The sequence below is a fragment of the Sipha flava genome, unplaced genomic scaffold (genome assembly GCF_003268045.1).
Source record: "Sipha flava isolate LNK unplaced genomic scaffold, YSA_version1 522_pilon_pilon, whole genome shotgun sequence".
NCBI classification, from domain to species: domain Eukaryota; kingdom Metazoa; phylum Arthropoda; class Insecta; order Hemiptera; family Aphididae; genus Sipha; species Sipha flava.
This window is the reverse complement of record NW_020273480.1, coordinates 917,426-935,228: the sequence shown is the minus strand read 5'-3', so window position 1 is coordinate 935,228 and position 17,803 is coordinate 917,426. Positions and strand designations below refer to the sequence as shown.

Below are 17,803 nucleotides of genomic sequence, written 5' to 3'. Positions count from 1 at the left end.
TTTCGAAAGTTCATACAACCATTTCCCCAGCATCCCCTAAGAAAAAATGCTATATCCTGAAAAATTAAAAACCACAAATGTCGGGACTTTCATCACAAAGAAGCACAACCGAGGCATAAATCATTGACATTATTACAATTATTAAATACGAACGTGGGGTGCAATCGTTCCCCCGTCACTCCCTATGAAAATCCTTTGTATCTCGAAAAGTTTAAAAGCACAAATGTCGAGACTTTCAGCACAAACGAGCACAGATAATGCACAAAAAAGTCTCTTGGTTTCGTTTCAAAATTCAAAAGTGGGAGTGCAACCATTTCTCCAGCATCCCCTAAGAAAAACCTTTGTATCTCGAAAAGTTTAAAAGCACAAATTTCGGGACTTTCAATACAAAGAAGCACAAACGATGCACAAATCATTGGCATCATAACATTTATTAAATACGAAAGTGGGGTGAAACCATTTCCCCAGCACCCCCTAATATAAACCTTCGTATCTCGAAAAGTTTCAAAGCACAAATGTCGGGACTTTCAGCACAAAGAAGCACAAACGATGCACAAAAAAAGGCTCTTGGTTTTGTTACTAAATTCTAAAGTGGGGGTGCCAGGGAAATGTTTCTTGAAATAAATAACTATCGTATTTCATAAAACAGTTGTTATATTCAGTAATTTTGGTACGGATTTTAAGGGTTGTTTTTACCTTCTAAAAATTATAAAAAATTGAGTTTCAATTGTACTGCCACAGAATCTTAACTATGATATTGACCATCTGATGACATTTTATAATTATTACGAACCTAAATTGAATGTTAAAATTAAATAGTTGTGAATATATCCCTAAATTGCACATTGTATCACCTATTATAAGACTAAAACATTCGGTGATTACTGCTATATATCAACTGTTACTGTTTGGGCGGTTTTCATGTTACCTTGATTATATATTTCTAGAGATTATATTATTTATACTTTTTAACCGCCTAATTAAACGATATCACAAATTCTAGTAAATATAATCTGTGATAAAAATTAAAAAAACAGTAACCTTATAAAGCCATATATTCTTGGTTTATAATGTTATTGAATGCTTAAAAACTATTTATTAATAGTCTATAACACCTGTAGTTAACGTTTTTGTTGTTAAAACCTAAATTAGTAGATATTACGTGATTTTATCCCATTTAAAATATTTAATTGTTATTATTGGATATCATCGAGTGTACATCGCGTGTAGTGTACATAATATTATAATAACTAGTATATCCTATCTGAAAACTTTAAAAATGAATTATTTTTAATTATTATTTTTCTTTTTTTTAACGACTAGGTCGATTTTATTACATACTCAACAATTTATTTGATTATATTCTACGTTATTCATTTTAATTTTAATACATATACGCAGATAAGTACACACAAGAGGGTTTCACTCTCGACTGGATACATAACAGTTCATTGTTGTTGTTGTTACTGTTACAATATTATATATTAATGAATGATAATAAACACGTTTAAATATGTAAACGGTACTCTTCAAACGTTTCAGCGATATTACGTGTACCCACTTATCTTTCGGTTTTAATTATTATCATTATCATTACAGTTGCGTAGAAACCAGGAAACGTACACCGAACAATTGTATCGCGTGTGTTTAGTGCACAAGGATTGCGGTTCCCTCTTTCTGCGCAATAGTATGTACACCTTATGCGGGTCGTTGTAAAACATTTAATGGGCGACGGATTAAACGTCCCTTTGGACGTTCAGAGTATTGTCGAATCGAGGACATTTTAGAATTATCGTAAAGGTGTCACTAGGATAAGGTGAATCGGCACTAAATTATCGGGCGAAATCGGAGTGAAAATAGTTATCAGTTTTGGCACAGCCGTTGTGTACTCTGCAACGGCGGCGCCGGATTGTTGGCGATTTGGCGTTCACCAGACGGAACGAACGACAACGGTAATCGCCCGGAGGGAACAATGCCAAAAAATCGAGAGTGGCTCCAAGAACAGTTTTCATTGTACCGTTTGATATTAAACTGTTTGTAGTTAACCGTACACTTACATGTCGAAAACTAATCTTATAAGACCAATTAATATATATTATAAAGTATTATGTTTTAATAGCAGAGCCATAAAGTTTTATGGTAGGTACTTTTGACTGAAATATAGCATATACGGCATAATATTTACAGTAAAAATGGCACACATAAAAATACATTTAATTTTATTTAATTATTAATAAAAATTACGAATAGAAAATTTTATTAAAATTCAAAAGTTAATACAACGTCTACGTTTCCGAGTTCATTTTCAATCACTGTATCTGTATAAATATATACGTATAGAAATATAATTATTATTTGCTTATTATTATTGTTATAAATAATGGGAATTTTTTTCTAATATAACGTTTTTACTATATGTGTGCGTAAAAAATAATATATTATTTTGTATTATATAAATATATAATGCATATAGGTTTCACACTTATACTCTAAACTAATTGAAGTTAGTTAAAATTAAAATTATTTATTTATGAAGAATAAGCTAATGTACAAAGAAGGTTCCAACAAATGATGCGATTAGCCTTAATTGGCGACTGCACTTACGTGTTATTGAATTTACCCGTAATAATAATCTTTATTACTGAAATAATATTCTAATTATAAAAGATTAATTACTAATACAAACATTTCAGATAAAATAATAATAGAATACAAGTTACAAAAATAAATTAAAAATTCTTAATTTGCAATAAATAACATGGCGTTGTTAATTCAGCGATTGATAAAGGAAAATAATTTTAGAATACACTTAGAATTACCAACTGACATAAGTTTATTAACAGAAGAGTACATTTTGTATGTATTAGAAGTATTTAAAGGATAAATGTCGAATTTATTTTTAGAAAAAATAATATTAATTTTAAAATTTAATCGTTGATTAGGTTTTAGACAATCAATATGATTATGAAGCAATTTAAATAAACATTTCAATTCTAGTAATTAAAACCTATTACTTAATAATATTATTTTAAAATAACGGCTAACATTGTCATATTCTAAGTGATTTTTAAATACCACATTTATAGCATAAATATATTAAAAAATTATTTTGAATTAACGTTAAACATTGATTAAACATAATATTATCTGTATGCTAAACTAAAGAAGCATACTCAAATTTAGAGTGAACAAGATTATAATTAAGTACTCTTAAGGCTAATGCATCGTTAAAATATGTGCATATATCATCAAAATGATGTTTAGATGAAAGTGTAGAATCAAAACTAACTCCTAAACCATTAATAATTTTTTTGGTTACAAGCATAAATTATTGGAAGTTTGTAATTTGCACCACTGCAGCTAGTCAAAAATAGTGTTTGTAATTCGAACCATAATAAGGGTATATAATTTGCATCACTCTCAGGTAGTCTAAAGTAGAATTTGTAATTTGCACCTAATGAGAATCTATTTTTTTGATTATCGAATATTTGATATTATAATTATTGATTATTTCTCGCCATCCTCTTGGATATCGAGACTAGATAGTAATAGCCTGAATGTGCGAAATTGTAAACCTCGTGGTAGACGGCGACAAGATGAACCCGGAACGGGTTTGGGTGTTATGACCTTCCCGGAATTTGTAATTAACTCAACCTGATCCCATTAACCCCGTCAAACACCTTTGGAAATTAATTTTTTTTTAAATGAATAACCTTCCCATTCTATTCCCGAAAATCAATCTTGGTTACACTACTGGGAAAACGTATTACTTGTACACTGTGAAGGCTATCGGGGCAAAGCTAAATAAGATGTAGTACTCGGCGTTGCACAATCCCGAACACGAGTGTCGGGGCACGAGACGAATAATTTGTACAAACGAGAACAAAAAGAGTGATCAGTGATCACGCGGTCACTGTCATCAACAAAACACGTACCATCGGCACCAGAAAGGCAGCCCGGGATGAATCGGGACAGGATGAACGACGGACAATCGATCGCCACTGATGCTTGGTTAGACGATTTCGCAAGAGCACTAGGACGGAGGGAAGAGAATGCTGTGATGTCTCATGAAATTCTCCGACAAAAGTACACGGTGCATATGAGAAACCACACGAACCAAGGAATATATATGTAACTCTCGAACATCTAAACTTATAATCTTATTTAGAAGAAATGCAAACCAGTTAATCCAGAAAGTAGAAAATGTGAGTTTTGAATAGATAGACAGTATCGAGTACTTAGGTTAAATGATGATCAAAACATGCATAAAGAAAGAAATAATATAATGGGTACAATGGCGTATTTTCAATTTTTTCTGGGGGGGGGGTCCACAGTTTATACATAATTAATATAAAATATATATTATATTGTAATAGTTACGTCCTTATGCAGTTTTTGGAGGAAGTTGAACTAAATATATAATGCAATAATCGTATAGTCTTATGTAATATATGTACCTATATATTGTATTTAGCATTATATATTATAAAGTATTGTTATAAAATAAATTCCAATTGTCTTGATTTTTTGGCCAACTCCTCTATCACTTCATCAACAGTAATTTCAACTTCCCTGTGAATGTTTAACATAGCCAATTCTGCAAATATGTAAGAATTGTTGTTAATTTTTATTTTTTGGAGAAGTTCTGGGGAGGGTCCAGTACCCCTGGACCCCCCCCGTAAATACGCCATTGAATGGGTATCAAACGGAAATAAATGTTGTTTCAGAGTAATTAAGTGATTAGGATCGAAACTACTATGACGAAAATCATAATTTACTTTATATTCATAATCAAGGTTCGTAAGTTCATGCACTAAAAAACGCATAAATAAGCATACAACAATGCATCAACAGTTGATAAAATATGTATGTATGAAATTTATACGCATTAAAACCTTAAACTATATACGAAAAAAATGTATACAATTTTTCTTTAAAATAATAAGAATCATCCATTCATATTTTTCAAAGTTATATTTTATTTCTTCGATTAAATTTAGTTAATGATAATGATGACCATAATAATATTTTAGATCCCTGAAAAACGATCTGTGTTGATGCAATATACCTATTGTATTACAGCTAGTCTTAGCAATATAATTACATGCAATGCACTTAATTATGAATCCAAAACTTATTAACATATCACATGATTGGGCACAAATCATGTGATTTACGAAAATGATATTCTCCTGATAGACATAAGTTTTATATTTGCATGTAAAAAAAAATCTAAGTAGACTTTGTAATTTCGACAGAGCTGTATACAATTCGCACAAAGGCTCAACTTGATTGAAATACTTTTTAACCATTTCGAGAGGAGAAAAACTTCAAGAACGAAAGATCGGAAAGAATACGGTATTTACCTACTTTTTATTTTATAAAATACAAATTCCCACAACGACCTCAAAAGAAAAAAAAAAGGTGATACTCTATTCATCCAGACGAGAAAAATGAAAATTTCACTTGGATATTTCCACTTGAAAAGAAATAAATAATATTTTTATTCGAATATTTCAAAGTAAGTTGTTTATTTTAAAAATCTTACATTGCCTAATTTTTTACACGAATACCTTACGTACATTTTAAGCTTTACTAAATCAACGATAATATATAAGTAATTTTATTGAAAAATATAAAAAATATTACGTACACACATACATATATGAATACAACATAAATATACAACTAACAAATATGTCTGGGGAATATTTTTTTCATAATACTAAAGGTAAGTTCTGATATTCGTTCCAATTTATTCTTCAACATATTAACGGTCCATTGAGAATCTGCTATGTTACTAGTGAGTATCTTAATGTTTTACCGTCCAAAGTTCAGTCCACTGTTTCATTCAACTATCCAATACATTTTTTTTCATGTTGTCTTTTCTTCTAGCCCATAGTCAACCAAACAGTTGTTTTTCATTAATTTTTCTGTTGAACATTTTTCATGTCCGTATCGGCTTTTTCTATTAGTCCTAACGACTCTAATTGTTACGTATTTAATGTTACGTATCTAATTGTTACTATATATGTATACGTAATTCTTACGTATATATATAAATATATATATATATATATATATATAGTGTATTTGGTTTCTCATAAATAAAATACATTTCTTCATTATATCTCTTTTCTAAAACTTTTAAATCATCGCCAGCTATCTTAAAATGTTCATCAGATTTTCTTCTCTCATACATCAAGTTATCTGTAATTTCCTTTTATTGTTGACCAGGTTTTACATAAATGACTTCCCAACGGTTTGAGATAGATTGCAAAGTTATACGCAGGGCTCGTAGGTTCATAAATTTGCATGTTTTTTTTTGCTACATGGAAAACATGATAAGTGATATACAAATCTGTTTCATAACATTGGTGTTAAAAATATGAAGTTGAACAGAGAATATTTTTGAATGCTTTGTGTGGATTGGCATATAGTTGATTTTTTTCGATTTATTGGGACATATTAATTGATGTAAATTTAGAAAAATCATTTTTTGTGGAAGCTAAAAAAAGAAATTAGATCAATCAATTTTTCAATTCATTCTTAACTTTTCCAAAAGTATTTATAAAATCTTAGTAATTTATCAGTATTTTTATTTTTGTATAACATTGGGTTTTATAAGTTTAAAGTAGTACCAGGGAAACAATGTTTTATGCACCACAACCAACGATCTATTGATGTGTGCATAGCAATTTATCAATTTAGTTTCGTCGCAACGTATGTTTATTTATTATTATTTTAAAGTACTTAAATATGCACTATTTTATTATATTTTGAGCGCAAAGTGTATTCCTAAAATTATAATTTAAATTGTACGCTGAATTATTATTTAAACGATCAAATATTAACTTCGATAAAAATAGGGTAAATTTTTCTACACGAGAAACATTTTTACGTTGAAAAGAATTGATCGAGAGTGAGGCGACTGGAAAACCTATACCGATAGTAAATGTGCAACGTGAAGCGGGAAAAAAATAAACGATAATCGGGATAAGAGAATACAGGAATATAATGTTGATATAACGTGCGCGTAGGAAATCGAGAAATCACCTTAAATTGCTATCGGTGGAATTCGGGTAACAGCGTACAGTGCACGCTTATGCAAGAGGACTTGAAGCGTTAATCCGACGATCAACGACGAGTTGTGAAGGACGGCGGCCGACCGTCTAACCGTTGGCTGGACGACAAACGCATTAATCTTAGTATTTTCTATTACAGGCAAAATTATATAATCCAAAATATCTACGTGTAACTTTTTATGAAGACATTACCGATGGCGTGCCCGCCTAATATTCAGAAACAAAAGAAAAAAAAAAAAGAATAGCTTTGAAAATAAGCTGGCAACTTTTCGGAAACGTTGAAGAGCAATGCCAACATTGCAATTTTAATCTCGCGTCGCAGTAACTTTGTGTAGGTTTAGATGCACGATGGACATGCGCCGGAATAGCAATGAGTGTTTGCAAAGAGCCGGGGCCGGCTAGACATTTTGAGAACCCCGGGGCTGATTGGTTTCATTATTACTAATACTTGTTTAGCCATGATATACATACTATATGTACGTACTAATAAATTCTTTAGTCTATTATCATAAATTATAATAATTTCTTAAAATTTAGTACATCATCAGCATAATAGTGTTGTAGGATGTAGCGACTGCAAAAGTACAAAATAAAACTATTTTAGGTTATTTAATTGTATATTATTGGTTTAAAGTATAACTCAAGGGTAACGGCCAATGGAGTATTATAAATTAATATATTATCCATAATAATACACTAAACAATGTCTATATATAGTATATTATATAGAATAAATCGTGTGTATAAAAACGACTATCGCTCGTCGAATGCTGATTCCTTATCGCAAATATTCTAAGAAAGCAAAGTAGGTACTATAATAGTCATTTATTATTATAAATAATCAATATTATTACCAAATATGGCAATGTATACGAATTGACAATATAAATAGACCTGTTGGCTGTTGAATTATAAATTAATTTGATTTAAAATCCTTTTAATTATTATGTGTAAAAATTTTTTAAAATTTTTTTTCAATCTCCAAAATCTTGGTTTATTCAATTTATTTTTAGGATATTAACTTAAATGTAAAAATAAACACTTAAGTAGTATTTTTTGTAGTGATGGGAATAATGAGTGATTTCGATAATCGAGAAATTAGTAATCGAGATATTATAGTAATCGAGTAATTCACTCGATTAAAATAATCGAGCGAATAGTAATCGAGATATTCGAGTAATTCACTCGATTAAAATAATTGAGCAAATAGTAATCGAGATATAAATAGATACTAAATAACCGTGCTTGATTATCAATAACCATTAATCAATGTAGGTATGCATATAAACATTATGAACTAAAATTCATACTATTTTAGTATTTTTCAATGTTTAAATATAATAAAATCTTCATAATAAAACAAAATAAAATATAATGTAAAAAAAATAACTGACAATTTATTTTTTTTGTACGTATGTTAAAATACAAAATAATAATAAATAATTTTAAAAGATTTAATGTATAATCAAGTATACTTATCTGTAATATATTTATTAATTACAATACTATCCTAAAAAAACTTTATTTAAATGATAATTGATGAATAATAATTATTAATAAATTATGAAAAATGCTTCAAGATAAAACAATACAAAATAATAAGTACTATTCACATGAAAATAAAGTGAATAGAAAACTGACAATTCTTTGTCTTAACTAACCATCAAGCATATAAAATTAAAATAACGATAAATCAAAATTAAACGTGAGTAGGTATTGTGATTGATATAAGATTTAAATTACTGTTTAAAAATATGATATAGTTTAAATTTTTTGGTGACAGCCTATTTCGACGATTATTTGTTAGCAATCCAGCTTTCGAAAATATCCGTTCAGAAGGAACTGAAGTCGCTGGTATACAGAGATATTGTAATTGAAGTTTGTATAATTCGGGCAATGTCATCTTGTGCTGTTTCCAAAAATCCAAACTATTTTTTCCTCGATGCAAATGAGGTAACTCTAAGTACTGACGCATCATTAATGTTGCAGAAACATTTGGGCATATGACGCTTCTGACTTCTGTCACTTTTTGATCAAAATGATCCCATAAAGAATAAGAGGAAGCTAGTGTTTCGCTTATATTATTAATATTATTATCACCAGCGTCATTATTAAAAGAAATAATTGATGTAAGCTCTGCGACTAACCATTTCTCAGCATTATCGGCATTGTCTGTCAATCCAAATGCAGTTTTTTTAAATTTAGGATCTAATAAAGTTGATTTTGAGACAATTTTATCTTTTTCTAGAGATCCTAACCGCCTCGCGACAATAGCTACTAAACTATTTTTTAGTAAAATACCGGCATCAGTTTCTGGTCTTACGTTTCTAACCGTATGTTGAAGTCCTCTTATAAGTGGTATTACTAAAGATAAAGTTGGGTATTTTTCTCCGGATAATTCGGTTGTCATATATTCGAATGGTTTTAAAATTGGAGCACAATCTGTAATCATTTCTCATTCGTTTGCAGTTAAGAAATTTGGAGCTCGTGGAAGTGATAACATTGCAGCAGATAAAGGATTTTTAATTTGAATGAGCCTTTCTATCATAGTTTAACTTGAGTTCCACCGAGTGATAACATCTTGTTTCACTTTCAACTCGGGGAGGCTCATTTGTTTTTGAAATTCTTTCAATTTTTCTGCTGCAAGATTACTGTGTTTAAAATGACCTACTATAGTTCGACATATTTTCAACACCCTGAGAAACTCAGTATTTTAATTAATGGCTTCATTCACACTTAAATTTAGGGTATGTGCTACACATGGGTGGTGATATTTTTGTAAATGATCATTTATAGCATGTTTTATATTTGCACCACTGTCCGAAACTATTGTTATAATTTTATTTGTTATATTCCACTCATTAAATATGTTTGAAAGTGCCGAAGCAATGTTTTTTCCGGTATGGCTATCTATAACTTCTTTAGTAGCAAGAACTGGAGAATACAATCATTGAATATAAAATGGCAAGTTACAGTAATGTACGACCTAGTAAAATCAGATGTCCACATATCTGTAGTGATTGATACATAGTTTACGTTTTCCAACATATATTTTAGCTTTAAATAAATTACATTGTATTGATCAGGCAACAGTTTTGTAGTCAATAATTTTCCACTTGGAGGAGTGTATAATGGTTGCAATTGTTTTGAATATTCTAAAAAGCCAACATTTTCTACTATTGACAAGGGCTGATAATCGGTGGTAATCATTTTTACTACACATTTGTTAATTTCATTATTTTCTGCGACAGTTAGTTCATTATTTTTTGTTGTACCGTATAATTTAAGTTGACGCGAACGTTTAACTAAAGGTTGATTTAAAGTTGAATATTCAGTTTGTGAATTAGAATTTGTTGAAGAAGATTGAAAATTTGATAAGTTATTAATAGACTCAATAGAATTCAATTCGGAATCAGGATCGTCTGTTGTAGAAGCAGGAATAATAAGTGCCGTAGGATGTTTCCGTTTTAAGTGCTCTTTTTAAAAACAAATAAGATAAATAACGATATAATAATATATACTAATTATATAATTACATGGACGTGGCAGTGGCGTGTCCAGAACTTTTGTTGTGGATGGGCCACAAATTTTTTTCTAACTATTTGTAAATCATATTTTAATTTTTCATTGATCATCGGACTTACACTAGTCTAGTACTTATATGAAAATGTGGGTAGGCACATGCCAACCGGGCCCACCCCTAAACACGCCACTAAGACGTGCGTATGTAATAGAAAGGAACATATAAGGAATATAAGAAATTATTTTATTTATATCAGGATGATTACGATATTTTTAAACACTTCTATTTTATAACTCCTATTAAATTTACTACTATTCAATATAAAAAAAAATTAATAATTATTTTATATTTACCTTTTAAGTTAGTTGTATTTCCGTAAAATTTTAAATCTTTTTTACAAATTTGACAGCTAATTGTAGTTTTGTCTACATTTTTTTTGAAATGCTCTCACACCATGGAACGCTGCTTACTGCCAGGTCGCATTTTAAACTTATAAAAAACTAGGTTGTATATTTAATATTTATTATAATTATTCGAGAAAATTGATAGTTATATTATTTAATTTTTATAACATACTACTTACTATAGGCCAATACATAGTAAATACGATTAATATATAACGATTTTAACGTATAAAATGAACAATTAACGATAAAAAATATACGATATAAGTTGTATCATACAACATACAAATAAAATTAAAGTATACCGAAATAACAAATTATCCATGTGATCAAAATTTAAAATTATTATTCATAATAGATATAAATAAAATAATAATAGAAAGCATTTATTAAACGATTCCAGATAGTACAGAAACAGAAGAGGTATAGAAATGGGCGTAGCGAGGGTGAGACAGGGGAGCCACTTGCCCACCCCTAAGCCTCAAACTGAATTATAATTGTTTATACCAAACTTGTAAGTTAAAATTAAAAAAGATATAAGTATAAAAATAGTTTAGTTTAGTGGGATTGAGTGTTATCTACACGTGCAATCGTTTTGACGTTTTATGTGTTATCCAATAGTCTATCTGTAGATTATTTGAATTACGAGTTTAACACTAATCACTTTATGTTTTTGCCCCTCCCCCCTGATTCAAATCTTAGCTACGCCCTTGAGTATAGAAAATGTATAGAAAATATATAGATAATTATTTTTACTTATATTCGTAGAATATACCGAGTACGGTGCGGGCCGCGAAATAATAAAATTCTCCACTCGTCATAGTGCAGATGGCAAACGCTGTTTCGATTGAAATATAAACTAGTAAATATAAAAATAGTAATTACTAATTAGTAATTACTAATTTTTCATTCGATTATTTTTATAATAATCGAGTTACTCGATACATTCAAATAATCGAGTTACTCGATTATTTTTTCTCGATTGTTCCCATCACTAGACGCAATTGTATTGATTTTAAGACAAATCTAGTGCTTACAAATAAATACTCATTTAATTAAACTAAAGATATATTTGGTTATTGGTTGAAAGAAAAATCATTATTTTACATAAATTTAGTATTAATCTAGAATAAAACATTTATTAGAAATAATGTTTTATTATCATTAAAACATAGGGCCTTAGAGGTATTCAAACCTATCAAACTATTCTTTAAATTAATTATATTTTTTTTACATTTAAGTAGGATGTATGCTTGAAACGAATCTATAGACTTCATTATTTCAAACATTCTTTTTTTCGTTAATTTGATTTAGTCATCTTTAAATTATGGATATTAATGTATTGAATATGTATTTATTTTAAAGAAAATTTTATTAATTTAATATAATTCAGTATTAATTCTAGGTAAATTGTTGAACTTAAAAATAATGATTCCATTTCATTAAAACATTGAAAGATATTTTTCTGAGTGTACCTAAAATAATTCGGGACCCAATTCGGATGCAGCCGAAAAATCACATCCTCGCTTATCTCACGTTCAATTTCAATGCAACGAAGCTAATCTTGATTTTTAACGACCGTATACATATTGTAGGCTGCCTGACGTTTAGCCTCTTTTTTCGACCATCCTTCGCCTGTATAAGTACATATTTTTACATAACGATTTGTGATTACACGTAACGCCAAAGTGAAAACACATAGAAAGCTGACCGTACCTTTGACCATGTACCCTCTTAAAAAGCATTCTATTTGAAAATGGTTATCAGCTATTTTAACGCACGAATGATACTCCGGTATTTTCCACCATCGAGCAATACACAATTCTTGTAGCGCAGATACGGCATCCGTGTTCACTTTCAACGCGATGTTCTTCTCTACTTTGATTTTACTGGTGAGAGTGCACACGTTGATATTATTATCGGTTATTTGTTTAGTATTATCATAAAAACATTAATACCGCATCCGTTGTTTGGCCGTCATTATAATTTCTTTTGTGAGTTTTGTCCTCGAACTCATACGGTTTACGTTCAATACGGTTGTTCCGTCGTCCGTGTCACCAGCCTCTGGTCCACCATTTGTAAAGGACAATAACTCATGAGCATTTCTGTTTGATGCCATCACCGGTCCACTGTGGATTTTTTCGCATATCGGAACATCTTCGGGAGAAACTGCACTTTTGTTGACGATCAGTAAAGGATCATATCCAAGTTCAGTTTGGCTCGACACGTGACACTGGTCTAAATCCAGCACATCGGTCTGAGCTGACACATGACACGGGTTCAATTTTTCGGTCTGAGCCGATGCGTGACATTGGTCAAACACATCGGTCTCAGTCGACACATCACACGAGTCCAATATTTCGGTCTGAACCGATGCGTGACACTGGTCCAACACAACGGTCTCAGTCGACACGTGAAACTGGTCTAACACCTCGGTCTGAGTCGATGTGTGACATTGGTCGAACACATCGATCTCAGTCGACACGTGAGACTTGTCTAATATCTCAGTCTGAGTTGTTGTGTGACACTGGTCCAACACATCGGATTCAGTTGAGACGTGTAATTGGTCGAATACGTCCGTCTGCATTGAATTATCTACCAAATGCATTATGATTGTCTCTGTCGAGACTTCGCGTAAGTCCACCATCATCCGTGCAGATGGTCCCGCGTTCTCGGAGACTTCAACTTCAGTGGCGATAGTGGCCAACCGTTCGTTTACAGCCTTGATCGCGCAGCACTGACCGAATTCCCAACAACGTTTGTGTATGGACACCTTACACACTATAAAACACCGGGAGAAAAAATATTCATGAGACAACAACAAACGCCGATGATTTATTTTAACAATATCTTAAAATGCAACGGTAATAATGTCATTCGAGTGTACAGGGCCGTTGTAGAGTTTGGTGATACCTATATAGTGGCAACTAGGGGTAATTATGGGGTTAATAACAAAAGCAATGGATGTTGTGGTCACCAAAAGTTTGGGGTCTGGGGCAAAATAGTCCCAATGCGCCTCGACGGCCCTGTGAGCGCATAAGGTATTGAAAAATTATTTACCAGTGCACTTGTACACATGCGATGAGTAAATCCGTCTAGTGTTGCATCCCACACATTTAAGGAACCAAGCACTCTTTGTTCCACGGTTCGTGATGTCCTTGCAATGATTGCTCATAATGTGTGCCCGGTAACTGTGCAATAAATTAAACGAGTTAAATAATTCGTATTCGGTTAAGTTCCGATCCATTCGACTTACGCCATTATTTCTCGTAGGTTCTTAGGTGAATTCTAATATTCGAAACGATATATTTTGCGATCGTGAAAATCAACTATTATAAATGTTCGATATCAACGAATAACTGGTATAGAATTTTGTTTTAGCAATCAACGCGATAGATGGTGAATTCCCTACCAGGCGATCAAACAAAAATGTACATGCTGCCAGCATAATATTTTAAAAGCTAATTAATCGGTCGAAAACTATGAATATCCGTTTGATGTATTGTAAATATTAATAATAAAACTCTTTCCCGTTGATAGTATTGTTAATCGCGAATTTAAAAGTGTCCACTTTTGAATTATACGCATGTATTTGCCACTGTATGATTATAATTTATCGTGTTTTTTAAGTAATGGACAACAAATGAAGGTAATCATATAAACAGTCAAATTATATTTTATGAATTTTATATTGTATTCTGAGTATTTATAAAAAACAAAACTAATCATTAGTATAATAAATAAAATAAAAATAAATATAGATTAATTGAATTGTTCTCCACAGCTCTTTTTCTAATTAAAAACCGTCATAGTCGTACCTCATTGCACTTATCGGTACCTACATGCTTGCGATGTATGTATGTATGCATTTACATTTAATCGACTTCCTTGAAGAATACCTAGAAGAAGTGTCAGAGTAACAAATGACAGATCAAAATAATTTAAGTATAATTTAAAAAATACGGAGAGGAAGAATGGTTTGTGATTATAAATTATGTTATGCTATAATACTGTTAGTTTATAATGTTACATATTGGTTATTGTATTTTTACTTAACTTGTGTTAACTTTTAAATATTTTTGAGAATGTGAAATTTCTTTTAGTTGATTTTTTTTTAGATCGTTCTCATTATATCGAATGACTCCCACACCTAAGCGAATTAAGATCCTCAATTACATCCTCAATCGAGTTACTCGATACATTCAAATAATCGAGTTACTCGATTATTTTTTCTCGATTGTTCCCATCACTAATTTTTTGCAAAATTCTCATACGAATCGAGACGTCACACTGTTTTTGGGCTTGTCGCGAGTTTTTCACGCTCGAGTCGCCGACTAAAAAAAAGTCGTGTGACACATCGATTCGTATAATAGCACTACAAGATAAACAGTGGTGATAGTAGTTTGTTGTCAGTTAACACACATAATTAATTATAACAGCTTTAACATTGTCGTCTTATAACAATGATAAAATAATAACAAAATTAGGGTTAATAGAATTTTAAATTATGTATTTTATTATTTATGTATTTACAAAATATATAAATTACCAGCTAGATTGAACGGTCAGGGATTTTTACATTTTATTATATATGATCTTCCGGTACTATTAGAGAACGTACCATTGGAAGAACAAGAATCAATGTGGTTTATGTTAGATGGTGCACCTTCTCATTATACAAATGCAGTCCGATAACAATTGCATTAATTTTTCCCTGAAAAACTTATTTAGGTAGAGGAGCTGGAAACAATACTCAATATAGCCCAGACATAACATGGCCATCACGCAGTCCTAATTTTAACCCATGTGACTTTTTCTTATGGGGTTTTATGAAAGAACAAGTTTATGCCAATGAAGTAAATAATAAAGATGAACTTTTGATAAGAATTAATAATGTAGTATCATTCGTCAAACACCAAATGTATTAGAAAAAACTTGATGTTCTTACATTGTCGTTTGGAAAAGCGCATTGACGTTAACAGGGGTCACATTGAATAACTTTTGTAAATAAAAATTGATTTTAAAATTAAAATGTATTTAATTATGATTTTTTTATAATGTTAAAGCTGTTTTAATTACTTATGTGTGTTAATCGACTAAAAACTACTATCACCACTGTTTATCTTGAAGTGCTTTCATACGAATCGATGTGTTACACGACTTTTTTTTAATCGGCGACTCGAGCGTGAAAAACGCGCGACAAGCCCACAATCGGTGTGACGTCTCGATTCGTATGAGAATTTTTGCAAAAAATACAACTAAAGTGTTTATTTTTACATTTAAGTTAATGTCCTAAAAATAAATTGAATAAACCAAGATTTTGGAGATTGAAAAAAATTGAAAAAAAATCTACTTTGGGCCATCACAGCGAGTACACGTATACTAGTGTCCTCACCAATTCCAGAAAAACCCTGTATATAATAATATTTTATATTGTGTAATAAGTAGTTATATACATTTTATTTGTGTATACACTGTATTACGAAATATGTAATATTTGTTTACTGTAAGTAAAATTAGGCCCTTCTAGATTATAATGAAACAAATCCGACTGCCAACTGGTGTTTTTATTTGGAAGAGGGGTGTGCAGGGGCGTATTTAGACTAACTTATAGGGGGAGGGGGCGACTCAAATTTTTTCTTTAATTCAGGCTCAAAATTTACAAGTAAAATTTTTGGTAGTATTCATATCAGGTGAATCCTTAATATTTATGGTTTTTTTTTTTTTTTTTTTTTAATCTAATGCCGAATCCACTTAGATTGGTCTTCTGTGTAGTTCTTTTTTAACACCTATCTGTGTTTTGAAAGTTTCGCTTATATTTTATCTAATTTTTCACTAAGTATGGACTGGGTCTTCAATCAAAATAATATATATTATTTATCTTTATGGGATATATAAACGTTATAAGCAATTGAGCGTTTAACGCTATAAATAATTTAAACGTTTAAAAAATTTTTCGTTTACCGTTATTGACAATTAAAACGTTATGAAAAATTTAGCGTTTTGCGTTATTTAAATTAGTGTAAAATTTGAAACGTTTTCAAATGTATCATCAGTGACATATTTGAGAGTTCATCTGGGGAGGGGGGACGATTTTAAAAATAATGTACCAAACCGGCAACCACTCACATAAACTTAACCTAGACATATAAATTTTATATTGCACCTATATAATATTAGCCTATATTTTATAACCTATAAAGTAATAAATTACTAATATGATAAAAAAAAAACAACATATTTACAAAACAAAATCTAGATTTCTATTTTTTGTAGTTGCAGACGGAGTAACAATTGTCTCAATTATTTTTTTTTTTTGTTTATGTGTCAGTATTATTAATGTAGTCTTCATTTTTACGTTTTAACCACTAGTTCATTAAATTAGACATATTATCAAGTTGAGATACAAATAATGATCAACATAAAAGCAATACTTAATAATGAACTAGGTACTATTAATTATTATAAAATTATAATATAACATATCAACTACAGTAGTCACTCGATAATTCGAAAAACTCCATAAATCGAACTAAATCCTTAGTCCCCTGAGAAAACCTCTATAATTAGAAGAAAATACATGTATTCCAGTTTCCTCGATAATTCGAAATGTCTGTTGGTTGGATTCACTCTACAATTTGAATTTTTTTTTCCAGAACCTCTATTATTCGAATTTGGTTTAACGTGGTTATACGTATGTTCATATGTATAAATTATATTCATATGTACATCTATTTGACGTACTCGAAATGAAATTAATAACGACGGTAATTAAATATTATCGTAGTTTA

At 30.5% G+C, this 17,803-nt stretch overlaps 1 protein-coding gene across 1 annotated transcript; it reads right to left on the bottom strand.

The window, feature by feature from the left end:
- Positions 1-9,155: 9,155 nt before the first annotated feature.
- Positions 9,156-10,001, bottom strand: LOC112690846 (zinc finger BED domain-containing protein 1-like; the record flags this gene model as incomplete). Its single annotated transcript, XM_025564944.1, is given in 1 exon segment — positions 9,156-10,001. A coding segment is annotated over 1 exon segment (382 nt), but the record flags the coding sequence as incomplete, so codon positions are not given.
- Positions 10,002-17,803: the final 7,802 nt, after the last annotated feature.